At 30.0% G+C, this 27,701-nt stretch overlaps 2 protein-coding genes across 2 annotated transcripts; both read left to right on the top strand.

The window, feature by feature from the left end:
• The first annotated feature begins 2,018 nt into the window (after positions 1-2,018).
• Positions 2,019-4,089, top strand: LOC111877647 (uncharacterized). The gene is made up of 5 exons (XM_023874167.3): positions 2,019-2,223; positions 2,986-3,498; positions 3,571-3,651; positions 3,745-3,820; positions 3,895-4,089. The coding sequence occupies exons 2-5, from the start codon at positions 3,004-3,006 to the stop codon at positions 4,023-4,025; spliced, it is 783 nt and encodes a 260-aa protein (XP_023729935.1). The 5' UTR covers positions 2,019-2,223; positions 2,986-3,003; the 3' UTR covers positions 4,026-4,089.
• Positions 4,090-5,004: 915 nt separating this feature from the next.
• Positions 5,005-19,638, top strand: LOC111877650 (uncharacterized). The gene is made up of 7 exons (XM_042900533.2): positions 5,005-5,305; positions 6,627-6,697; positions 6,810-6,874; positions 6,945-6,978; positions 7,068-7,138; positions 9,013-9,077; positions 19,173-19,638. Exons 1-7 carry the CDS (start codon positions 5,005-5,007, stop codon positions 19,193-19,195), a joined length of 630 nt encoding a protein of 209 aa, XP_042756467.1. The 3' UTR covers positions 19,196-19,638.
• The last annotated feature ends 8,063 nt before the right edge of the window (positions 19,639-27,701 follow it).

Below are 27,701 nucleotides of genomic sequence, written 5' to 3'. Positions count from 1 at the left end.
AGGGGTTAAAACTACCATTATTGGGTGCAATATTTCTCATTTAGATGGAGGTGGCATGTGATGTATAATTTCCGATGGTATGCAGTTCGATACACTGCCTCCAATAATTTTGAACCATATAGTAAAAGTATGGGAATGTTAAAGATCGTACTACCTCCATACCATGACCACATGGTATACAACATCTACGTTATTTCCCACATGTCATGTTTGAAGTTGAAGATTTGCAACACCAGTGTTCGTAAAATCTCTTAATTCATACACGTAGGACGACATTTTCCTTGCATGTTATCATACAAACTTATGTATCCTCATTTGAAGCATCATATTTGCATAAAGGTGAGTTCACCTGAGTGCCCCTAAAAAAGATAATATTTTGATTTTGGTCATTTAACAACTATAAAGTATTTCCTTATTTGTAGACTATTTTAACTCCAAAGTCGGTGTGTTAAATATAAGTCGTTTGAGCGGTCTCACGGATAACCTCAACGAGCGTCATTATCGGCAAATTGCATTTATGAATCAATAACATGTGAAATAACAAGGTTCATTATATTGAAACATATGTTAGGGAAAAAGGGCCTTGCCCATTTTGCATGACTAATATTGTCAAACCGGTCACGTTTAGTCCTAACCTCGTAAGATTCAATGGCATATTCTAGTCTACTAAAGTTTTGTTCAAACCTGACATATATATGATTTACATGTCAGCCATAAGGCCCATAACAAAGTTCTATTAGTCTACTTAAACCAATCCTATACCGTAAACTTAAAATCACGCTCTTACAATAATACTCATGATATGAATCATGGAAGACTTGTCCAAGGGAAAAGTATATCACAACGTCCATATTGATTATGAATGCTACTTCCCTATCATTCCTGAGACATTTCTTGAGCCTTAACATCAGCGAAGTGCAACTGTTACGTCCTCTTTGCCATGCTCTTTGTCGTTCCACTCCTCACAGCGTCAACGGGAACTGAAATTCGAAGCATACAACGGTATTGACATGCAAATAACGAGGTTTATAGTAAAAAGACTAATGGGCCAAGATTTGAGGCGGTGGACTACTATATGGAAAACAGTCGAACATATTGAGTAGTAGACTACTATATTCTATGGTTGCATGCAAGGTTCTAAATGGTGTGAGGCGTGGCATGGCGGCAAGGCCAAGCCTCAAGCTTAACGAGTCATGGCGAGCCATGACGTTTTTCAAGGCGTGATGTAAGACGACGATTTTGTATTAATTTAAAATTATACTACCACATAAATATAAATTCATATTAAATATAACTACGTTTTAGAAGTGTTAGATCAATAACTAATAACAAAAAGTTAACAAAAATCACAATACTTGTATCTCCGATTTGAAAAGACATAACAAAGAGTAAAAAACTGTGTCTCAAACGAAAAAACACGCGTCATAACACGTCATAACACATCATATCACGCCTTGCCACGCGTCATGCCTAACAGCAACCTTATGAAGCTTTTCGTAACGACGAAGCCACGCCTCATGCCATGACGCGCCTTTTAGAACACTGGTTGCATGTATACATACCAATTTAAAAAGAGAAAAGACAAATTGTCCTTACTCGACGCTTTGCTTTGGGCTCCTGTGTCTTTGAATATTTAACAAAAATATGTATATTCATGTCGAGGTAGTAATGATAGGATTATTTGATGTTTTATCAGTAAGCAATTTATTTGGAGGTATTTTTTTTGTAATATATAATACATACTTTTATTACCTTTAATGATCGATTCTCACCTGAAAATAATTATTGATTTGTTTATAGTCGAAATTTTTAAGTGAAATTTTTGTATTTAGAGGCTATGATGTTCAAAATTTGACCTAATTAAAATTTTTATATCGTTAAGGTGTTCGTTTTGTCATTTCAAATTTGCCCATTTTATAATCACATTATTGACAACAAATTATAAGATTTTTGTATACATAATAATTTTATATAACAATATATATGCTCACAATTAAGTAAATTAAAAAAATTTACTCTTTTATGAACTACCAGAAATCCAGAAAACACCTTAGCGTCACGTTAACCGGGTTGGCTGCTCTCCATCTTTTTCTTTCGCATCGATTCCTGACCTCCGTTTTGCTCGATTCGCAGAAACCCCAAAACGCATTGCCTTCATGTATCGCTAACTCCCAATTTCTTTCCTAATAATCACTGAATTTTGGTGTTTAATTCATTCCGCAGGTATCTCTCCATGGTTTTGATTCCATTTATATATTGCCTCTTTCAATCTGCATTTTTGGTATAGGTTTTATGATCAGTCACTTGTATTTTTAATGATAATAAGCGATTTAGATCAACCGTATGCTAATTGATAATATTACGTGTTCTTTATGTGATTTTTCCTATTTATGTAATGGCTTTATGATGATCAATTGTTGGAGAGAAAGGCTGTTCTTTCAAATTCGCAGAAGCGAACTGTTAGTTATTAATTTTCATAGCCGATTACTACCACAAACTTTCTCCTTCGTTCGTACTAACCACTAATTGCATGCTTTTTTTGTTATCATCATCTCTCTAGGGTTTTGATTACTATAGTTCTATGGCTTCTTTTCTAATTCTTTGCATGCATGATTTTACATAATTCGACTTTGCGTTAAACCTTTCACGATGATCAAATTTATAGATTAGAAATCGTTAGTTGTCCTTCGCACAATCAATTTTGCTTCATTAAACTAAAAAACTTGGTTCTCATGAGTCATGCTAAATTGATAACAAAAAAAAACAAATTAACAATCAACAGTTTTCGTCTGCAAACACTTGTTATCAGGCAAAATTAACAATTCCGCTTTGGGTTCTTAGATTGTTTAATGCTTGTGCCTGATCGATAACAAAAAACATTCGAAAATAGGTTGAAGATGAACAGTTTTGTCTTAGCACGTCACTTTCATCATAGGTGATTGTATTGTTTGATGGAGAGATCTGAAGAAAGTTGTTCTTTTTCAGGTAGACAGTTTAAAGAAGATGCAAGGTGGGAGAGGGAGAGGGAGAGGAAGAGGAAGAGGTGATCCTTTCTCTTTCTCTGGTTTTGGGGGTATGCCATTTCCTAGCCTATTTGGGTCTGGGGGAAGAGACCCATTTGATGACCCTTTCTTCACACAACCATTTGGTGGAAATGGAATGTTTCAGCCAAGTCCATTCATGGGTGTACCTCCATTTGGGTCAAGCTTATTCCCTCCAAATGGAACAAGTCCTTTCATGGATGCACATGCACACACTCCTACACTTTATGACCACATGCCAAACACTTCCAGGGGTCCAATCATTGAAGAACTCAACTCTGATGAAGAAGAACAACAACTAGAAGCTCAGCATGGAAATCAGTTGAGTGTGATGCGTGATACACACTCACGTCCACAAGCTCATAGCTTTTCCTTTCAAAGCTCCAGTGTTACATATGGAGGTTCTAATGGAGCATATTATACTTCATCTACCATTAGAAGGGCTGGAAGTGATGGTGTAAGTAAACTATAAGTAACCCTTTTTCTAATATTTTAATGGTGTTGTTATATACTTAATATGGGAGTTCAGGTGAGATTTGAAGAATATAAAGAAGCTGACTCAGTAAGTGGTGAGGCAGCTCATAGAATTTCAAGAGGAATCCATGATAAGGTATTATTAATTTGTTGCAATTGTGATTGTCTTTTTTATATATATTATATTATTATGCATGGGAAGGTAATAATAAGGTGTTTGGGATGTTAGGGTCACACTGTTTCAAGGCATCTAAAATCAGATGGACAGGTGGATACAATGCAAACACTGCATAACATCAACGAAGGTATATCTCTTGTAATTCATTTTTTTTATAATATGATTGATAACCAAATGTAAATAATTAAATATGGTTGGCAGATGAAGTTAATGGGTTTGAAGAGGCTTGGAAAGGAAGGGGTGGTTGGGCACTGGCTTCAAGTTCAAGTGGGAGAAGACGATTGGGTGTAGGTGAGCATGCACAGTCATCAAAGCCTAGGCGGAGACGTTGAGTAGGTTGTTGTTTTTGGGTATAAAGTGTTATATGTTAGATATATATATATATATATATATATATATATATATATATATATATATATATATATATATATATATATATATATATATATATATATATATATATATATATGTTGAAACTTGTATCTGAGTATGTTTGTGATTCTGGCATAGTCAATGCTGTTTGTTTCTTGCAAAGGGTGGATTTCTTACTTGTTTATACAAATGTTTCAATTTGTTACAAAAATTACCATTTTGTGTATGCATAAATTGGCAACAAGTTAAAACATGATTGTATATCTGATATGGAAAGCTCAATTTTGTGTGATATTGGGTGACCATTTGTTGTTACATCATACATGTAATGAACAATATCTAGACAGTTTTTTACATAATCAAGATATCATGATCTAATGATCTCCTAAAGGGAATTTTCACACAACCAAATTAAGCAACCTAGAAAGGGTTATACGGATGGGTGTGTAGAAATATCCAACAAATAAAACCGATCTAATTCAATATCCAATTGAAGTGGTTCATTTGACTATGCAAAATTGGATTTGATTTGTTTACAAAACATCCAATGGACAGTTGGATTGGATTGGTTGTATAAAAAGCATTGAATGTGAACTGATGAACGCCCTATCTAATGACAGGTTCAAGAAAGGCCTTATAGATTCTAACATAACATCCCATACCCCTCCATGACTATATACTATTTATTCTAAACTCGATTGAAAGAACAACATAGAACAAGTTGAAAGAATTTGCGACAATATTTTCAAAACGAAAAAATTTGCAAAATTAAATAACTTCACGGACAATTCATGATCACCATTTGTGAGAACAAATAAGTTTGCTAATTAAAGTAGTTTTGTAAAACCGGTTCACAAAAAACCCCTATCTTTTAAACCTGGTTAGTGGCTTGTAAGGTTCCCCGATAATCTCTGACTACTGTCGTCTGTCTATGAAAAAATGTTGACGTTCAATTTGAAATTCTGTTTTTCTGGATGGCGGCAATTAGAATCACCGCCACAGTTGTTGTCGGGGAGATTCTCCGGCCATCACAGTTACAATCTTCTATCCGCACCTGATACACACTCGTTTGCATCGTTCCCACTTCGCTTCGGTTCATTTCCCGTCCAATCAGTTACTCTTGGATCCGGTGTGCCGCGGCTTCGGATTCCGATGGCAATGATAATAAGAAGGCGTCCGTCCGCACGAATGTCTCAGGTTCAACAGCGATTGCAAGAAGCCATTGAGAGGGCTGTTGGAGGCGATGAACCTATCCCTAAGATTACTCTAATAATTAAATTATATTTCCTAATCGGATAAATTATTTTTGCTGTTTATGTTATGAGCTTAATTTTTGTAAAAATATCTCCTCACCAGCTGATGTAAAACGGAACGTTTTAATGGTTCATGAAATGGAATGACTGGAAAAGGTTGATTACGAAGATGTAATTAGTGAGGTAGTAGCAACTAGTTTGAGTTGTCCAACTATTTTAGGCGTATTTTGTTCGTTAGTAATTACATCTAGGATGCAATATGCTGAAAGATTGATCCATAAACATAAATCTTATGTTCTTGTGATGAGATATCCGGGAGCTGATTACATAAAGTGCACATACAAATACAACGTGTGATTGGGTCAATGTGAGGCAACCGCTACAAGGGATGCAACTACATGGATGATGTTGGTATTCTCCTTTTATATGTTAGCGCTCTGTCTTTATGTTATATGAACGCATGGAGCACGTATTTGTTTGAAATTCTCTAGGTAATGCTCTAATCATTAAAAATATATTGTGACCTATTAATTTAATCAGCCTTGCCTTTGTTTGAAATTCATCTTCGAGCTTTACCAAGGACTTTAACCCCCATCTCTATCTCAGTCATCCCTATCCCGACATGCATACTTTTTAGACCATTTTAGCCAAAACCGATTGCACCTAACTCTATATATTCATTGTGATACTACTACCACATTGGTTAAGGCCTATAACCAAGTTTTCAATGTCAAGTGTGGACATGTGATTTAGGGAATTAAAGATTGTTTTTGATGGCTTTCTTTTTAATATGGCAATACAAGTTGAATTCAATGAGGATAACTTATTCTTAAGGATTGTAACACATTTATAAACATCCTAGGTATGTGTTCGGACTTGTAGTGGGTAAGGATGAAGAAATTTTCTTAATAATGCAATTCATAAAATGTATTACAATTTACACACATGATGTAAAGGGAAGGGATGATTACCTATGTCATCATGAAGTGTAGTTCCACTTCAAAACATTTGGACTTGGGCTTTATGTAATGTAGTCATGAATGGATATGGACACACAAATATACATTAATTATGCCGAGTTTTATTTACTTGATGCATGTACAAATTTGTGTATTTTAAATATTAGGTATTCAAATGGGTTAATCATTTTGACACCTTGATTAACTTCTTTTTGCCTTCTTAATGGAAGTCCATGAGAGCATCTAATTCTAAATCATATGAATATGATGCTATTAAAAGGGGATCATTTTGTGCTTATTTGTTGGCGCCTTATGCTCTAAGAACCATGGCTTTTACTTTTTATTTAAGCAAGAGCAGTACACAACACACACACACATACTATCTATAATCATGGTCAGAGAAAAAAAATTCTACAAATGGTTAGTGTTAGAACTGCTACTCCATTATTATTCTTTCTCGTACTATCTATAATCATGGCATGCCTAGCTAAAATATTTATTAAAAAAAATACCTTTTATGTTGTTTGATCAGGAAAAGAATCGAATCAACAAAGATGGGGAGCTTGTGATTTCCTCCACAAAGACCAGAACACCAAAAAGCTAAATTCTATCCGATGGTATTTTTTCACAACAAGTTTTCATTCCTAAACTTTTTTTTTCTCTTCAGGGGTAACATCGAGGATGCCTTGGAGAAACTACAGGTACCAAAAACAATAATCTTTTATTTAGTTTTTCTGTACAAAATACAGAAATTATGATTTTATTGAAATGAATATAATGGTATATGAAGGTGATCATTGATGCTGCTTCATACGTCTCGCCACCTCCATCAGAAGAACAAGTAAACAAAATTACCAAAATGTAAATATCATCTACTGATGAAAAATTGAATATTTGTTTTGTTTTGGGGTATTAAAAATTAAAAGACAAAACTTCAAAAATGGTCACTATGGTTTTCGAAAATATCAAGTTTAGTCCCTAAGTTCAAAAAACCTCACAGATGGTCCCTGTGGTTTCAAAACTTTTAACAAATGGTCCTTCCGCCTAACTCTTTCAGCTTTCTACCGTTAAGTGAGGGGCATTTTTGTCATTTCAATACACAGGGACCATTTATGAGGTTTTCTCTATTTAAAAAAAAAAAGAAAAAAAAATTATTTAATTAAAGGGCCCCACCCTCTCTCTCTCTCAGCATAGCCTCAGTAGCTCTCTCTAGAAGAAAGAATAGGGTTTAGTGCTCAAGGTTCGTATATCATCGCATCCTGGTACACCAATGATCAATTATATAGGGTGCTATTTTGAAATTCTTAATCCTGAGTTGCAATGGTGTTTAATTTCGTACGTAGAAAATTTTTAGTCCATGCCAGACCTCATATTAACCACGAACTGCGCTGCTATGGCTTCTTATCCTCTTCCTCGTCCAAGTCGTCCCCATTTACAACAAAAACATCAGGTTCCTTAAATCAACATACATTTACAATCATTTACCTCATCAGTTCATGTGGGATTTCTCCCGAATCTGCAATTCTAGTCTCCAAACATCTAGATCTTTCGAAATCCCCAAACACGGCATACGATAGCTCCACCTGCCGTTGTCGTTCGTATTGCAGATTCGGTGAGTTCCCCACCCGATCTCGTCTCCTCCAGAAGGGATCCATGCTTCATCTCGTTCTCCGTCTTCATGGGGGTATGCAGATCTTCGTTAAGACCTTTACAGGGAAGACAATCACCTTGGAGGTTGAGAGCTCCGACACCATTGATAACGTTAAAACCAAAATTCAAGATAAGGACGGGATTCCACCTGATCAAATACAGGTTGATCTTTGTAGGGAAGCAATTGGAAGATGGGTGAACTTTGGCTGATTATAAGATCCAGAAGGAATCCAATTTGAACCTTGTTATTCGTCTTCGTGGTGGTGATCTCCGTAAGTTGAAATAGATAGCTCTGTTAGTGTTCTTTTGATATGGTGTTTGGCTGATTATAAGATTTTACCTTGTTTTTTGTGTTTGATGTGTTTGGTGTTTATTATCTTATCTTCTATACATGAATGTTGCTGGGTTACTAAGTATTTTCTATTACTGTCAACCGATTTTTGCTATAAATAAATATATACATTGACCTCGTAATAGAAACTCTGCCCAAGAAACTTAAGATGCAGAGACTCTCCCTTTCCTACTTATTACTCATCCTTCTTTTCAATATTCTGGCTTCCATTTCCATCTTCCACTCACCACTCAAAATCTAAATTCAACACACATACACATACACATTTCATCAATTATCCTTTCTATAATCTGTAATTTGTTTGCTTTTCATCTTCTTTCAATCGAATCCTGTTTACACTTGGTATTATTCATCAGATTCAATCAATTTTCGGAAAAAGGAATCGTGTAGAGTGTGAAATGGTGTTTGGTTGGCGAAGAGTTTTCTGTACATCGGTTCCACGGGAAGTTATGAGAGAGAGAGAGATGGTGGGGCCCTTTAATTAAATAATAATTTTTTTTTCTTTTTTTTTAAATAGAGAAAACCTCATAAATGGTCCCTATGTATTGAAATGACGAAAATGTCCCTCACTTAACGGTAGAAAGCTGACGGAGTTAGGCGGAAGGAGCATTTGTTAAAAGTTTTGAAACCACATGGACCAACTGTGAGGTTTTTTGAACTTAGGGACTAAACTTGATATTTTCGGAAACCACAGGGACCATTTTTGAAGTTTTGTTAAATTAAAGTTATGCAGTGCGGCTGTAGTAGAGCAGAAGAGGCAACGTCATTTCACAATACAATATCCAATAACAACAATAGGTTTGCTTTATTGTCTTCATTCTTCTTTTATATATATATATATATATATATATATATATATATATATATATATATATATATATAGGAAAAGTGAATATACCCTTAAGGGTATATAAGCATATGTACCCAAACTCACTATATTACGTCATTTTGTATCATATCTATACATTGTAATTGTTCAATGTTCTTATAATTCAACTTCTAACTTGATTTACTTCGAAGATATTTATAAATTTCACATTTATTGTTCTCTTACATAATTTTCATTTTTAACTATAATATATATAGCCTAGTAATGTTCGACAAAAAGATGTAATGTAAGAGGAAGATAATGGAGAAATATTGGAAATGTTGAACGTAAATCAAGTTAGGGGTTGAAGTTTAAGAACATTATAATGAATATATGAAACAAAACATTGTATTATGGTGGGTTTGGGTACCTAAGCTTATATACCCTTAAAAGTATATTCACTTTTCCCTATATATATATATATATATATATATATATATATATATATATATATATATATATATATATATATATATATATATATATATATATATATATATATATATATATATATATATATTCTTTTATCATTGTGGAATTGAAATAAAACTAATAGTTGGTCGTTATTATTTATTTATTTATTTAATGTGCTAACTTTCATACGTTTTTTGCAACTGGATTAGTATTATAAATGTGATATTTATGTAAGTACGCGCATGTAGTACTACGGTAAGAGCATATGCTTGTTGACTTTTTATAGATTAAGCTTTGTTAATTACATTGGTTGGTCAAAGCCTAAACATCAGGGGCGGCTCAAACAATTTGGAGGCTCTAAGCGAACTAAAAATTTAGAGCTCTTTAGCCTTTACTATACTTACACTAGTCTATAAGTCAATCCATGCTCCTGGCTCGTATTTTCTCTTAGACTTGATTATTAGTTATTTGATTAATAAGAACAATAAATAATCACCGACACATCTACAAATGAACAAACTATAAACTTGAAGTAATGGATTATGTATTAATAGAAATACTCATTGCCTTGAGAATAGATGATAATGGAAAGCTCAAAATTGGAAAACTCGAATTCTATATTCTGTAATAGAAAAAATATAAAAGTGAAGATTGACTTTTTCTTTTTTAGTTTAAACTTTCAGTTTTTAGTTAAATGGAGAACTTAAACTTGCAGGATTATAGGAGTTACAAACAATTCAGTAAACACAAATTCACAAAAACACAAGATGTAAACAAATTAAGGTATCAAGTGAAATGAGATTAAGGTATCATATAAGTTGTAATACCTTGTAATGATGCTAGAAACCTTTAACATTCGATAATATTACTAAAGATATCAACAACGCAAAAAATGAGTGAAAACACTAACTCAAAAATCAAAAATCAAACTGAAAAAAATCGAGAATAAAAGGAATAAAGTGAAAACAGAAACGAATAATGGAAAAATTTGCAATTAACCCATAGATATGAGAAGATACCTTAAATTATTAGAGTCTACAAAAAAGCCGAGAATAGATAAGGAAGAAGAACAGAAGGCATAAGCTATTTGAGTTGTTCAGGAATCACCGAATCAGGCAACCTTTCTTTCACTCTTCAACAGTTCAAGAACAAGATTGGAGAGGTCTCCTAGAATCTTTCCATAGAACTAGTCAATCAGAGGTTCAAAGTACAAGTCTAGGAGAATGGAGAAGGAAGGAAGAAGAATATAAGTGTAGTCGTCGTTTTAATTTGAGGCGTGTAATGTATGAGCGAATGTAGAAACGATTAAGAAGTTGAGAAGGTATGGAATATTGGAATAATCGACATTAGCGGATTAGGGTTAAGTGGGGCCCTTTACAAAATGGGGCCTTAAGCCCTAACTTATATTTTCAATACATAGAGCCGGCCCTGCTAAACATGTTTACTTTTTCTTTTTTTTTTAAATAATTTTGTTGGTTTTGATTTGATCTAATTCGTAGTTCCGCAATCTAAGTTTTGTGGATTATTTAAAAGTTTCAAATAGACGGCTCAACTATATATATAAAAAAAGGCATGCATTATAACAATTCATCATGATAGGTGCCTTCAACTCAAAATTGTACTACATAGTACATATATAAAACTGTAAGTCTCCCCCAAAATATCCATGATTATAAAAACTGTATAATTGTTTTAATTAATAAACAACTATTTCCTTCAACATAGCCATCCAAACATTTCATATACAAACTCATTTCCTTGCTATCTATGTTTCAACCTACCTCTATGAGACAACTTACTTCATATATGTTTGGACTTATAATAATACTATTTTTATTAGAATCCAGTTCAAATATATGTAAGAGTTTAGGCAAATCTAATAAACTTAGTTGGTCAAAATCAAACATACTACTAAAAACATTAAAAAAGATAGATTTATTTTTCATATGGTATAGTGAGAATCTACCAGAGATGTTCGATTCAAGATGTAAATTATTTGCTAACGAATGTAATCAGATTCAAACCTAGCATATGATATGTATCTTATGCAATACTAACTATTACTTGGTAGACCATTTCATATCCAATACAAAAAGTCTAATTTTCTAAGTCAAAATAATAATGAAATGAAATGATTTTGAAATTAAGTTCATAGATGATGCGCGTGCATTAATATTAATAAAAGTGATTTTTTTTTTTTCAATTACTGTTTGAAATGTAAGTTTCCTATATTTGAAATTAAGTTCATAGTTGATACCTGATACCTGGATACCTGATACGTACGTATGTAGTACGACATATGTGGTTAGTGCCCAACCCAAACATGTTGACATTTTCTTTCTATAATGCTTTGACGTTTGACCTCGTCCACTTACTGCCAACCCATTCATGTTTCCCTCTTTTGCTTTAATCATCATAAATTGATTATGCAAAATGTAGACTAGACACCATTTCATTTGAAAAAAAAATAGTAACGTTTAATTTAATAGAGTTATTTTATTGTTTGTTAGGTATTTAAAATGTTTTCTGCCAATGACAAATAAAAGTTAGCGTGTCAGTTTCGTTTCGTTTACTTACCAATAAGTGGATTTAAGTTATTTTTTAGTTAAATGATAGAATCAAAAAGATAGACTTGTCAATGGGACGGGTTTGGAGTGAATCAACCTTGATCTAAACCCTTTTAACAAATTTTAAAATTCGATCCAAACCCGTTCCGTAACCCGCAGGGCTTTGAATAATCAAACCCATAACCGAATCAGCAGATATCCAAACCCGTCCCGTAACCCGTAGGTTTTTTGAATAATCAAACACATTTTACTTAAATCATAAAATCACATTCATTAAATAAAACTAAGTTTTGATTTAGAAAACACATTATGTACTCGAGGACTTTCTATTGAAATTAAAATCATTATTTTAGTTATTTCCAATTGGTTTTTGATCGCCGATTGCATTGATAGAGAATAGCAATTACAAACTTTCTTTCGGTTGATAAATGACCTTATTGATTTATAAATGAAATTGGTGATTACATAATCAAATATAAATGAATTGAAATCATGACTCTTGGGAGAAGACTGGAAGTCTAGAAGTTGAGTCCTCGAGTCCTATGTAAAAACAATTTAATCTTTAGCCTTTTCTCTTTGGACTTCTGATTGGAATTTAATGTAAACTTTAGGTAATATAAAATATAAAATTTATATTTCTAGAATTTATATGGGGCGGGTTACAAACGGAGCAGATCAATGATGATCCATACCCTACCCTTTTAATAAAAGGGTTAGCGGGTACGGATCGTTAACGGGTAAACGGATCAAAAACTCTGTTCCAAACCCATATAATTGTTAAGGGTTTGGATCGGATCATGGTTAAAACTCGCTCCATTGCCAGACCTACAAAAAGATCCAATAAAAACGGTAGGGATCAAATAGGTTGAAAGTTCATAAAAGTATTATTTATAAGATAATAATAATAATAATAATAATAATAATAATAATAATAATAATAATAATAATAATAATAATAATAATAATATTTTTTATTTTATTATTATTATTTTATTGTAAAAATATATTTAAAACAATAACTGCTTAAATTATAGATTTCATCTTTCTAGTTTGGCGAAATTTACGGGGCGTTTGGTTGGGGAAAATTTTCAAGCTTTCTAGAAAAATTTTCAAAGAAAAACGAACATTTTAAAAACGAGTTTGGTTCGTTCAGTTTTCAAAGTTTTCTGAAAAAATGGAATTTTTAGTTTTCCAAATTGTATGTAAATTATAAAAGTGATTTTTATAATTTTTCAAAGTTTTCCAAATTTGTAAGATGAAAAATGAAAACTCCACTGGTTCCAACCAAACGCGTTTTCATTGAAAATTGAAAATGAAAACTCACTCTATTTTCTAAAAACATTTTCATAGAAAATGAAAACAGTTTTCCACAATCAAATAAATCCTTAGGAACTCCGGAATCCTCTTGTAATTATGTTTTGGTTATTTCTTTTTACGCATCATCCTATTAAACACCTATTGCACATCAGTCTAGTTTCATGATTAGGTATTCATGGTTGTATATTGAGACTTAAAGCCGTGAATATTAATTGGTTATTTTTCTTATATTTTTTTATTTTTCAATTACAATTAAGTGCGTCAATTTTCTCATTGCTTTTTAATTTATGGTTTAGAAATTGGAGCTACCTTTGTTCTGCTGATTTAATATCGTTTTTCTTTTTCTTATTTTTATAACTTTAATACCTGCAATATATATATATATATATATATATATATATATATATATATATATATATATATATATATATATATATATATATATATATATATATATATACTTTGAGACAATTTTTTTATCGATGTAAATGTGACAACACATGCACTATGTAATTTTTATCCTTCATTTTTTTTGATATTTTTATAATTTATAAGAAATACCAATGCATGCATATCCTTTATCTTTCATTTTTTTGCTTTTTTTTATAATTTATAAGAAATACCAATGCATGCCATATCCTTTATTAGTTTTTTCTTGTGTTGTTTTTTATTTTGCAAACTAAAAAATATATTTGATTTGTATTTATTGGATTGTCCTTTTTTAAATATTAAATGAAAATAAAATGTAAGTCAAAAAAGAAATGTGTCGTTAAGAATCATGCAAAAGAAATAGAAAGAAATCATTTTTTATTGTTGAACGATGCTATATATATATATATATATATATATATATATATATATATATATATATATATATATATACTAGTAGGATACCCGTGCGATGCAGCGGCGAAATTTGTTTGATTCCAACGATTAGTTTCCGTCCAAAAATTTGTTTCGTTTTGATGGTCATCCAATCCCTTCCTTTAAGAAAATACGTTAATGGTTTGGTTTAAAAATAAATATACATTATTGTTGTGATTAAAAAAAGTAATAACTATTTGGGTTATACATTGCAATGAAAAAATATAAAAATAAAAAATAAAAAAACTAATATCAATCGGGTAGTTCTTCTTGTTTCATCATGCAAATTAAAATTTTTATACGGTGAGTTGGAATATATGGTTTTAAAATGAAAATAACTATCCAAAATTTGATAATATAAAAATATATACCCCAACTTATTTGAGTTACTAAGTTGATCATGACGAAAATGAAAATTTCCTACTTAATTTATGTAAAATTTAAAAATAAATAAAAAAACTGTAGAAAAGAATTTGTACATTCGGATTCAAATATCAGATTTTAGAATTAAACTAAAAAACATTTTCCAAAATTTGTAATTGTTTAAATTCAATATTTTTCTTGAATTTTGGCACGAAGGGAATAATTTCATTTCGGTGATTAATCTTGTGAGCAAGGAGTTACATAACGGTGATTAATTTTCTTTGGAAAATAGTGAAGCTAAGTGCTAGCGTTTTTTTTTTCTTTAACTATTCATATTAATTGCTTTTATATAAAACATCATTCACTGGCTTTTGTAATATTTCATTCTTTAATATTATCATATTATATTTTATTTCAAATTCAAGAGACCATGAACACTTAATATTTATGATTTTGAAACTATAAAAATATTATAAAGGTAGATTACAAATGGTAAATTTTGCCAAAAATAATTAGTAAAATAAAAAGTATCAAAGACAGCAAATCTTTTATTTTTCTTCAAAACACCACCAAAATATTCAACATGCAGGAGCACTTATGAACACATCATTCTTGTTAATCAAGTTTTTTTTTGCAGTACAAACAATTACAACATAAACATATTAAGTGTATAAGTTAATAAGATCTCAAGTAATAGTATAGTATGTGAAAAAGGTAGATTACAAATGGTAAATTTTGCCAAAAATAATTACGTTAGAAACCAACATTTTTCTGCAAAAATTACACTTCGTCACAAAGCACTTCTAACTCTTCAGCCCCTACAAGATTATTGTCAAGAACAATGCAAGCTATTATTAGATTAGATATTAAAAAAAAAAACCCTTTATCTTATATCTATATATTTGATACAATGCATTATAAATAACAAAAAATCATATTTTTATACACAAAATGATAACTAAATTTAAAAGTAAAAGATATTTATTACTTGAAAAATCATGTGTCTCAACCCTCTTTTTACCTTAAAGTCTATTTGTTTATGTTTTGTCTCTAGTCTCTTCATAAGATAAGATCCTTGGTGTTCATTAAAAAAAAACTGAAACAAAAACTCTATTAAATTTAAAGTGACTCACATCTAAGAAACAAACATGATGTGTGAGCTGTTAAACATCACCAGGCCAATTTGCTTGTGACTAACATCATTCCTGGGTTACATTGACTTTTGCTTGGGCTAGTTTTAGTATGCTCTTCTCCCTCCATTCCTGATCATACATATTAAACAACAAATTTACAAATAAATTAGCCATTATTACTAAGTTTAAGTTCACGCATAGCAAATACAACAATAATGAAGAAAGATTATCATATATCAGATCCCTTACATGAATCATTGATAACATAAAAATCAAAATCACCAATGCTGCATACAGATCCGAAAGGGAGATTTCAAAGATTCGGATTCAGAAGTAGGAAAAGGGTCGTAGTTCTTCATGTTCGTAAGATATAGGCAGATCGGCTCTAAGATCTCTTGACTTATAACCACTTCATCCACTTTATCTGAAAATTTCACCATACTTAACCAAACATTATTTAAGGCAATATGCTGAACAACTGGGGTGCATGATCTGTAATTTGCCAAAAAAAAAAAATAACAAATCCAAGGTTCTTAAACCCATTAAATCACTAAAAAGCATAAATTGATTCATGGATTCACCACTTAAATTTTATACTTACGTTCACAATCAGCCCTGGCTCTTTGATGGCTTCTCCTATATCTATAACAACAACCAAAACCATTAAAGCTACGTCGTATTTCTTGAATATAAATTCTAGATAGAAGCTACAAAGCATGAATACCTGAACCGATTAAATTTTTGCCTGTGAGCTCCATCCATCGTCGTCGAACCGTAACAAATATTAAGAAAAACTATCAAACTTTCGTCGCATTGAGAAGTGATAGCCAAGATTCAATTCCTTTTGCCTAGATATAGATTGAAATGAGGAGATGGCCAAGACTCGGGCCTATACACAAACAAACACACAGTCGTTACCGGTGATCCGTTAGGGATTTCTTGCGTGAGAAAGGAGGCAACAATAAACATAGATTACCTGTTCCTTGCCCAAAACAGATTAGAGAGGGACATTCCAAACCTAAAAACAACCTTAGATAGAGTTCAGCCTCTTGCAGTAGGTGTGCAGCGATGAGCTCTAGGCCAGGGTTTTATGTTGTGCATTAGTGGAGATATTGTGGTGAGATGGTGGTCCGATTGAGTGGCGGTGGTTTGGGCAGACCATTCGGTGATGTCGATGATTGTGATTTTAGGTTTTCTCCCGATATATTGACGATTTACAGGTTGACATATATATGCGGCGATTTTATGATGCTTGTTAGGTGTTCTATCAACAAAGTCGCGGATTAAGGGACAATTCAAATAGAAAAAGTCATAGAGAAAAAGTCAAGTCAAAGGATACGTATGATAAGAGCTGTTATATGGGTTAAGTTTAAAATTTAATATTATTTTATTTGTTGTTAGTTGTATTTTAGGCTTAGAGACTTGAACGTCTTAAAAAAATATTATTATTATATTCAATCTATTTATGGAAATAATAAGATTTCTTTTATATATATATATATATATATATATATATATATATATATATATATATATATATATATATATATATATACTACTTTTAGATATAAAATGAACATAAAAAATAAGTAAAAAAAAAGAAGTGTGAGTAAAGAAAAAAAAATGTGAGTTGTATAGTTTGTTTTTGACGATATATTATCTAAATTTGAATCCAAAAACACTTATGATATTTTTTTAGTATAAAACTAATCCAAAACAAATAAATGATATTGAAATACATCATATGTTTTAATATGATGGTTATTTACCAGAAAAAACAATTATTTTTTTATATTATAATTAATATTTAAAAGTAAAGTAATAATCATTACTTAATTACTATTGTAATAATGACATTTAATTAAAAAGTATTTTTTAATCATTATCGGTAAAAGAGATAAAAAAAAATACACTTCAAATGGTGATTAGTAGAATTTAGATGAGAGATGGTGTGTAGATAGTAGGATCCTTATGTTTACCCTATACTTTTGCTAGTTGCAAGGTTAATTTTTGACCCTCAATTTTACTATTCATTTTCTCTATTTGTAGATGATAAGTTTGTATTGTCACATTTAATCCCTTTAGTTTGGTTTTAGACAAAGCTGTAAAAATTATCTATGTGGTATGCATTTTTTTATGGTTTTAATCCAAATTTTGACAAATTTGGATAAAGCTGTAAAAATTATCTAGAGGGTGCGCTAGCCTCTACCAGAGCCACATTTCGCCTTCAATTTCCACCACCATTGCCATCAACAAGTCGATTTTCCCAAGAGGGAAGGAAGACAAAGTATATAAAAGAAAAATTAGAGAGAACCGTCGCCGCTCTGAACCCTTTACAAAGTCGATGATGTGGTTTGACGGCGGTGGGTTGATTTTTTGGGAGATAGGTGAGATAGATAGGTTAGGTATGGGCCTCTTATTTATATTTAATAAAATTTAATTAAATAGAAAAAAAAACATATCAGCATGGAAAGTTAGTCATTTCAGTGTCGAAATAGACCAAATCCACAACGAAAGATGTTCAAAATGACCATTTGTCCAAAATTGTCAAGGTTTGGACCAAAACCCGCAAAAATACAAATCATATGGACAATTTTTTACAGTTTTATCTTGGTTATATATATATATATATATATATATATATATATATATATATATATATATATATATATATATATATATATATATATATATATATATATATATATATATATATATAGTTTGGTTTTGTATATCAAGTGTATTTAATTTGTTTTAAATTTTGTTTTTATATAATTTAAAAAATATTTAATTACATTGTTATATGTTAAATGTGATAAAATTTTCAAATAATACATTTTAATAATTTATAATTTGATAACACATATAATAAAACATCAAATTGAAATACACTATTTACAAAAATTCAAATTGACATACACACATATTTTAAAAAAGTTCAAATTAGCATACACAATTAGAATACTACTATCATAATATTACATTATTAATAATCTAAAAGCCCGGTACAAAATCCAAATCCTTCAAGATCATTGAAATGTTGTCCAAACGATGTTGATGTAGGATGAGGTTGTTGATATTCTTGTCTAGTCCTCTCTACTAATATCCATGTTTGTTCAGCCTGAATATATGCCCATATATATTATGATATTGAGTTCACATCTTATAACCATATTAAATTTCCCTTTTTAAGTTGTTTCAAGACATATTTCGGGCATTAACTGGATATCTAAATATTGTTTCCTTTGTGCAGTTGTCATTTTAAATGCTCTAAAAGTTGTTTATTTCATTCCTTAAGACTAGTGACAACTTCTGACATTTTCTCATTTATTTTCCTTTTCGGTTTGGATTTTTTTTATCCCCAAAGGTTGTTCAAACGAAGAAGCATAAGTTATTTTTGTCATTTCCATCTAAACTAAAAAAGAAGACAATTTTAGAGGGTGCGCTAGCCTCCATCAGAGCCACATTTCGCCTTCAATTTCCACCACCATTGCCATCAACAAGTCAATTTTCCCAAGAGGGAAGGAAGACAAAGTATATAAAAGAAAAATTAGAGAGAACCGTCGCCGCTCTGAACCCTTTACAAAGTCGATGATGTGGTTTGACGGCGGTGGGTTGATTTTTTGGGAGATAGGTGAGATAGATAGGTTAGGTATGTGCCTCATATTTATATTTAATAAAATTTAATTAAATAGAAAAAAAAAACATATCAGCATGGAAAGTTAGTCATTTCAGTGTCGAAATAGACCAAATCCACAACGAAAGATGTTCAAAATGACCATTTGTCCAAAATTGTCAAGGTTTGGACCAAAACCCGCAAAAATGCAAATCATATGGACAATTTTTTACAGTTTTATCTTGGTTATAGATATATATATATATATATATATATATATATATATATATATATATATATATATATATATATATATATATAATATACTAGCCGTTTACCCGCGCAAAGCGGCGGGCGACAAATAGTTTGTTTCGACAATTAATTTTTTTCGATGGAGAATGATTATTTTCAATTCAATCATTAGTTTTTTTGGAAACATGTCATATTAAAAATAAAGAAAATTCATGAAATGATCAAATTATAGGGTGTTGAGTATTTATTTGGATGAAAAAAGATTTGGTCAAAACCTTAGAAGAGAAGATTTATAGGAGTTTATTTAAATTTTAATATTATTTTAATAGTGATTAGTTGTACAATTAGCTTAATGATTTGGACGTCTTAAAAAAATATTATTATTTTATTCAATCTATTTTTAGAAATAGTAGGATTTCTTTTATAAGATAGTAAAGATATATATATATATATATATATATATATATATATATATATATATATATATATATATAGTTTGGTTTTGTATATCTAGTGTATTTAATTTGTTTTAAATTTTGTTTTTATATAATTTAAAAAATATTTAATTACATTGTTATATGTTAAATGTGATAAAATTTTCAAATAATACATTTTAATAATTTATAATTCGATAACACATATAATAAAACATCAAATTGAAATACACTCATATTTACAAAAATTCAAATTGACATACACACATATTTTAAAAAAGTTCAAATTAGCATACACAATTAGAATACTACTATCATAATATTACATTATTAATAATCTAAAACCCCGTTACCAAATCCAAATCCTTCAAGATCATTGAAATGTTGTCCAAACGATGTTGATGTAGGATGAGGTTGTTGAAATTCTTGTCTAGTCCTCTCTACTAATATCCATGTTTGTTCAGCCTGAATATATGCCCATATATATTATGATATTGAGTTCACATCTTATAACCATATTAAATTTCCCTTTTTAAGTTGTTTCAAGACATATTTTGGGTTTTAACTGGATATCTAAATGATGTTTTCTTTGTGCAGTTGTCATTTTAAATGCTCTAAAAGTTGTTTATTTCATTCCTTAAGACTAGTGACAACTTCTGACATTTTCTCATTTGTTTTCCTTTTCGGTTTGGATTTTTTTTTTATCCCCAAAGGTTGTTCAAACGAAGAAGCATAAGTTATTTTTGTCATTTCCTTCTAAACTAAAAAAGAAGACAACTTTTAGAGGGTGCGCTAGCCTCCACCAGAGCCACATTTCGCCTTCAATTTCCACCACCATTGCCATCAACAAGTCGATTTTCCCAAGAGGGAAGGAAGACAAAGTATATAAAAGAAAAATTAGAGAGAACCATCGCCGCTCTGAACCCTTTACAAAGTCGATGATGTGGTTTGACGGCGGTGGGTTGATTTTTTGGGAGATAGGTGAGATAGATAGGTTAGGTTTGGGCCTCATATTTATATTTAATAAAATTTAATTAAATAGAAAAAAAACATATCAGCATGGAAAGTTAGTCATTTCAGTGTCGAAATAGACCAAATCCACAACGAAAGATGTTCAAAATGACCATTTGTCCAAAATTGTCAAGGTTTGGACCAAAACCCGCAAAAATGCAAATCATATGGACAATTTTTTACAGTTTTATCTTGGTTTTATATATATATATATATATATATATATATATATATATATATATATATATATATATATATATATATATAGTTTGGTTTTGTATATCACGTGTATTTAATTTGTTTCAAATTTTGTTTTTATATAATTTAAAAAATATTTAATTACATTGTTATATGTTAAATGTGATAAAATTTTCAAATAATACATTTTAATAATTTATAATTCGATAACACATATAATAAAACATCAAATTGAAATACACTCATATTTACAAAAATTCAAATTGACATACACACATATTTTAAAAAAGTTCAAATTAGCATACACAATTAGAATACTACTATCATAATATTACATTATTAATAATCTAAAAGCCCGGTACCAAATCCAAATCCTTCAAGATCATTGAAATGTTCTCCAAACGATGTTGATGTAGGATGAGGTTGTTGATATTCTTGTCTAGTCCTCTCTACTAATATCCATGTTTGTTCAGCCTGAATATATGCCTATATATATTATGATATTGAGTTCACATCTTATAACCATATTAAATTTCCCTTTTTAAGTTGTTTCAAGACATATTTCGGGCATTAACTGGATATCTAAATGTTGTTTCCTTTGTGCAGTTGTCATTTTAAATGCTCTAAAAGTTGTTTATTTCATTCCTTAAGACTAGTGACAACTTCTGACATTTTCTCATTTGTTTTCCTTTTCTGTTTGGATTTTTTTTTTATCCCCAAAGGTTGTTCAAACGAAGAAGCATAAGTTATTTTTGTCATTTCCATCTAAACTAAAAAAGAAGACAACTTTTAGAGGGTGTGCTAGCCTCCACCAGAGCCACATTTCGCCTTCAATTTCCACCACCATTGCCATCAACAAGTCGATTTTCCCAAGAGGGAAGGAAGACAAAGTATATAAAAGAAAAATTAGAGAGAACCGTCGCCGCTCTGAACCCTTTACAAAGTCGATGATGTGGTTTGACGGCGGTGGGTTGATTTTTTGGGAGATAGGTGAGATAGATAGGTTAGGTATGGGCCTCATATTTATATTTAATAAAATTTAATTAAATAGAAAAAAAAACATATCAGCATGGATAGTTAGTCATTTCAGTGTCGAAATAGACCAAATCCACAACGAAAGATGTTCAAAATGACCATTTGTCCAAAATTGTCAAGGTTTGGACCAAAACCCGCAAAAATACAAATCATATGGACAATTTTTTACAGTTTTATCTTGGTTATATATATATATATATATATATATATATATATATATATATATATATATATATATATATATATATAGTTTGGTTTTGTATATCAAGTGTATTTAATTTGTTTTAAATTTTGTTTTTATATAATTTAAAAAATATTTAATTACATTGTTATATGTTAAATGTGATAAAATTTTCAAATAATACATTTTAATAATTTATAATTCGATAACACATATAATAAAACATCAAATTGAAATACACTCATATTTACAAAAATTCAAATTGACAGACACACATATTTTAAAAAAGTTCAAATTAGCATACACAATTAGAATACTACTATCATAATATTACATTATTAATAATCTAAAAGCCCGATACCAAATCCAAATCCTTCAAGATCATTGAAATGTTGTCCAAACGATGTTGATGTAGGATGAGGTTGTTGATATTCTTGTCTAGTCCTCTCTACTAATATTCATGTTTGTTCAGCCTGAATATATGCTCATATATATTATGATATTGAGTTCACATCTTATAACCATATTAAATTTCCCTTTTTAAGTTGTTTCAAGACATATTTCGGGCATTAACTGGATATCTAAATGTTGTTTCCTTTGTGCAGTTGTCATTTTAAATGCTCTAAAAGTTGTTTATTTCATTCCTTAAGACTAGTGACAACTTCTGACATTTTCTCATTTGTTTTCCTTTTCGGTTTTGGATTTTTTTATCTCCAAAGGTTGTTCAAACGAAGAAGCATAACTTATTTTTGTCATTTCCATCTAAACTAAAAAAGAAGACAACTTTTAGAGGGTGCGCTAGCCTCCACCAGAGCCACATTTCGCCTTGAATTTCCACCACCATTGCCATCAACAAGTCGATTTTCCCAAGAGGGAAGGAAGACAAAGTATATAAAAGAAAAATTAGAGAGAACCGTCGCCGCTCTGAACCCTTTACAAAGTCGATGATGTGGTTTGATGGCGGTGGGTTGATTTTTTGGGAGATAAGTGAGATAGATAGGTTAGGTATGGGCCTCATATTTATATTTAATAAAATTTAATTAAATAAAAAAAAACATATCAGCATGGAAAGTTAGTCATTTCAGTGTCGAAATAGACCAAATCCACAACGAAAGATGTTCAAAATGACCATTTGTCCAAAATTGTCAAGGTTTGGACCAAAACCCGCAAAAATGCAAATCATATGGACAATTTTTTACAGTTTTATCTTGGTTATATATATATATATATATATATATATATATATATATATATATATATATATATATATATTACTATCTTATAAAAGAAATCTCACTATTTCTAAAAATAGATTGAATATAATAATATTATTTTTTTAAGACGTTCAAATCATTAAGCTAATAGTACAAGTAGTCATCAATAAAATAATATTAAATTTTAAGCTGTGTTTTGAATCCTTATATTTCTCAACAAATTCTATCTCCTTCCCTGAATTTCGGATAATTCAAAATTTGAAACTATCAGAAAATACATGTTGATTCAAATATCTCTCTTGCAGATGGCTCTTTCTTAACAGGTTTTTATTTTAATCCTTACTTGTAATTGATTTCATTATTTTTAACTTTTATTTTAATCTTATAAATATATTGGGTGAAGGCTTTATTATATCAGATTTGTTCCTAAAAAGGTTTTTACTATGTTTCTTTAATGTGTTGCCTTTGCAGGTTCAAAGAACTCAACCAAGAGGGCCAGTTAGAGCATTGTATTATCATTAGTTTGTATATTTTGGCATCTTACTTTTGCAATAAAGAACGGTTAAAACACAAGATTTGACATGATTAAGGTAGTTTGTATATTTTTCATCTTGTTTAGTCTAAAAATGAAACATTTTTCATCATTGGTCCTTATAATATCAAGTTTCATCACATGGACTTTCTGATTACGGTGATTATTGTCCTTATTATAATATCAAGGTTCTATATAGATTTTGTTCAATATTTTAAGGTTTCGAGAACCTAAATCAATATGAATCCTTGAATTACATACCATCGTTGAAAATGTTTTAATTTGTGACCAAACTTGGTTTAAAATCACAATGAATAAGTTGACACCTGAGTATTTTGGCCTTCTCAAATGCCTATTTATCGACTTTTGAATCACAACACCTGATATAATAAAGGTTTATTTTTATAAACTATTATTTATATATTTTAGCATTTTACTTAGTAGGACATTAAATTAATAAAGGAATTAAGGAAAACGAAAAAAAAAAAAGAGGACGATAAACCGTACAAGTGGTTTGGGTATGTATAAATGGAAGTAATAACCATTTAGGGGGTGTTTGGCAAAAAAGCTTATTGCTTATTAGTTTATTAGCTTATAAGTTAATAAGTAAGTATAGGGTAACTTATGAAAAAATGACGTATTAGAGGTTCCCGACCGGAATAAGTTATTTTAATCCAAACACCCCCTTAGTATGGTATGGCAATGCTCTTGAAAAATAGATGTCATTTAATATTCATTTCTCGAAGTGAACGCAAAATGGTTTTAACTCTAAAGAGATCAAATTATTCGCCGTCCGCCGCTTTGCGCGGGTAGACGGCTAGTATATATATATATATATATATATATATATATATATATATATATATATATATATATATATATATATATATATATATATATATATATATATATATATATAGTTTGGTTTTGTATATCAAGTGTATTTAATTTGTTTTAAATTTTGTTTTTATATAATTTTAAAAATATTTAATTACATTGTTATATGTTAAATGTGATAAAATTTTCAAATAATACATTTTAATAATTTATAATTCGATAACACATATAATAAAACATCAAATTGAAATACACTCGTATTTACAAAAATTCAAATTGACATACACACATATTTTAAAAAAGTTCAAATTAGCAAACACAATTAGAATACTACTATCATAATATTACATTATTAATAATCTAAAAGCCCGGTACCAAATCCAAATCCTTCAAGATCATTGAAATGTTCTCCAAACGATGTTGATGTAGGATGAGGTTGTTGATATTCTTGTCTAGTCCTCTCTACTAATATCCATGTTTGTTCAGCCTGAATATATGCCCATATATATTATGATATTGAGTTCACATCTTATAACCATATTAACTTTCCCTTTTTAAGTTGTTTCAAGACATATTTCGGGCATTAACTGGATATCTAAATGTTGTTTCCTTTGTGCAGTTGTCATTTTAAATGCTCTAAAAGTTGTTTATTTCATTCCTTAAGACTAGTGACAACTTCTGACATTTTCTCATTTGTTTTCCTTTTCGGTTTGAATTTTTTTTTATCCCCAAAGGTTGTTCAAACGAAGAAGCATAATTTATTTTTGTCATTTCCATCTAAACTAAAAAAGAAGACAACTTAGGGGGTGTTTGTGATTATTTAGGAGCACGGGGTTTTGTGACCCTGGTGGATTTCTTGGTTTTTCATGTGTACGAGTGTTACTATCATTAAATTTTTCAAAATATATAATAATACTACGAAACCCGTTCAAATTTCCAACTCTTTTTAAACTTCATATCTTCTGCCAACATTTGTTTGTCTTTATCAAACTGTGAGACCCCCATAAACAATTAATCGATTATTCAAATCATGATAAATAATAAAATGTTATATACTTATACGCACAATATCATCATTTGAAGCACCATTTAGATGCGTGTTCTCGCATTGTTCGATGCATGCAATCATGCATGTTAGTTTTCTTGTTGATTACTCAATACTAGTTGTAAAACCCGTATATTATACGTGTTAATTAAAATATAATGTTAAATATGAGCGATTAAATGAAAATTTTATTTGAATTTGAAATATGAAATAAGTGAAAATTATGAAAAAAAACATGCAAAAAATAAATTAATTAAAATTATATGTTTAATTGTTAGATCCGTGTACTAAACGAGTTTTTATAATAAAATGTTAAATACAAAGGTTTAAAGTGTAAATTTATTTGAAATTGAAATTGAAATTTCAAATTTGAAATTTGAAATTAATAGTTATTATAATATGTTTAATTTATGAAAACTAAATTAATGATATAATGAAAATGAATATGAATAATGAAGTAATTGACAAGTGAAAAATAAATATATTTCAAAATTTTGATAAAATGACATGTGGCCAATTAAATGAGAGAATGACAAGTGGCACTAACATTTTCATTTATTAGGGTAGATTTTAAAACTAAGACTAGAGAGATCTCGTTGTATATTTAAATCGGTTTGCAAGTTTTTCGTTGTTATAATCTTTACATACGAGACAAAAAAAGATCATATATCTTATACATACCTATGATGGATCTTGAGCAATTTCAATATACACTTAACATAAATACATATCTTCTTATTTATCTATCATCATACTTTTAGATTAAATTTCAATTCATTTAATTAACAAAGTAAAATAAATAATAAACGGAAGAGTAAATTACACGAATGGTTCCTATGCATAGGCGGATCCAAGGGGATCCCGGGTAGCCTGGGATACCCCTCGAATTTTTTTCGGTAGTGTAATTTTTGTTTACGAATTCTTCAATTTTTTTCGGTATAATGTATATATATATATATATATATATATATATATATATATATATATATATATATATATATATATATATATATATATATATATGTATCCCTTCAATTATAAACACAAACAAATAGTAGAGTTATTGGTTAAGGCATTGCCTTATTAAAGTAAAGCTTTCAGGTTCAATTCTTGCTCTTTGCATATTTTTTGTTTATTTTTGTTTTGTTTTCCCAGCTATTTTATCACACATCGCCAAACATATGTAAACTCAACCATTTTTGTCTATTATATAAGTTTGTTATCCTCATACTTCATTTGATATCTACTTTGAATCCCACATCGATTCGAATATAAAAATATACTTCAACTTCATGTTTATATAACAAGACTTGAGGTTAGCTAAGGATTCGATTAAGGTTTGGGTTTAAAATTGAAATTGAACCGGGGAAGCCCAAGTACACCAGAAAAAATTTTAGGTTATCTTGAAAATAAAATTAGGATACCTTTTTACTTTGATACTGGCTCCGCCACTCTTCCTATGGTTTAGATAATCTACATGTTTGATGACTTACTTTTTATGAAAGAAAAAGAGTTGGCAACTTATTTGATATTATACAGGC

This window comes from Lactuca sativa, chromosome 3, assembly GCF_002870075.4.
Source record: "Lactuca sativa cultivar Salinas chromosome 3, Lsat_Salinas_v11, whole genome shotgun sequence".
In the NCBI taxonomy this organism is placed as follows: domain Eukaryota; kingdom Viridiplantae; phylum Streptophyta; class Magnoliopsida; order Asterales; family Asteraceae; genus Lactuca; species Lactuca sativa.
Note: the sequence above shows the minus strand (reverse complement) of the source record. Positions and strands in the feature narration are given on the sequence as shown.

What these genes read in the sequence shown, in the direction of transcription:
- LOC111877647 (XM_023874167.3), top strand. Translation starts at nt 3,004, where the DNA reads ATGCAAGGTGGGAGAGGGAGAGGGAGAGGAAGAGGAAGAGGTGATCCT. An exon ending in GAAGGGCTGGAAGTGATGGT is followed by an intron (nt 3,499 to 3,570) that starts GTAAGTAAACTA and finishes ATGGGAGTTCAG; the next exon opens with GTGAGATTTGAAGAATATAA. An exon ending in ACTGCATAACATCAACGAAG is followed by an intron (nt 3,821 to 3,894) that starts GTATATCTCTTG and finishes TATGGTTGGCAG; the next exon opens with ATGAAGTTAATGGGTTTGAA.
- LOC111877650 (XM_042900533.2), top strand. Translation starts at nt 5,005, where the DNA reads ATGTTGACGTTCAATTTGAAATTCTGTTTTTCTGGATGGCGGCAATTA. An exon ending in ATGCCTTGGAGAAACTACAG is followed by an intron (nt 6,979 to 7,067) that starts GTACCAAAAACA and finishes TGGTATATGAAG; the next exon opens with GTGATCATTGATGCTGCTTC. An exon ending in GTAAACAAAATTACCAAAAT is followed by an intron (nt 7,139 to 9,012) that starts GTAAATATCATC and finishes AAAGTTATGCAG; the next exon opens with TGCGGCTGTAGTAGAGCAGA.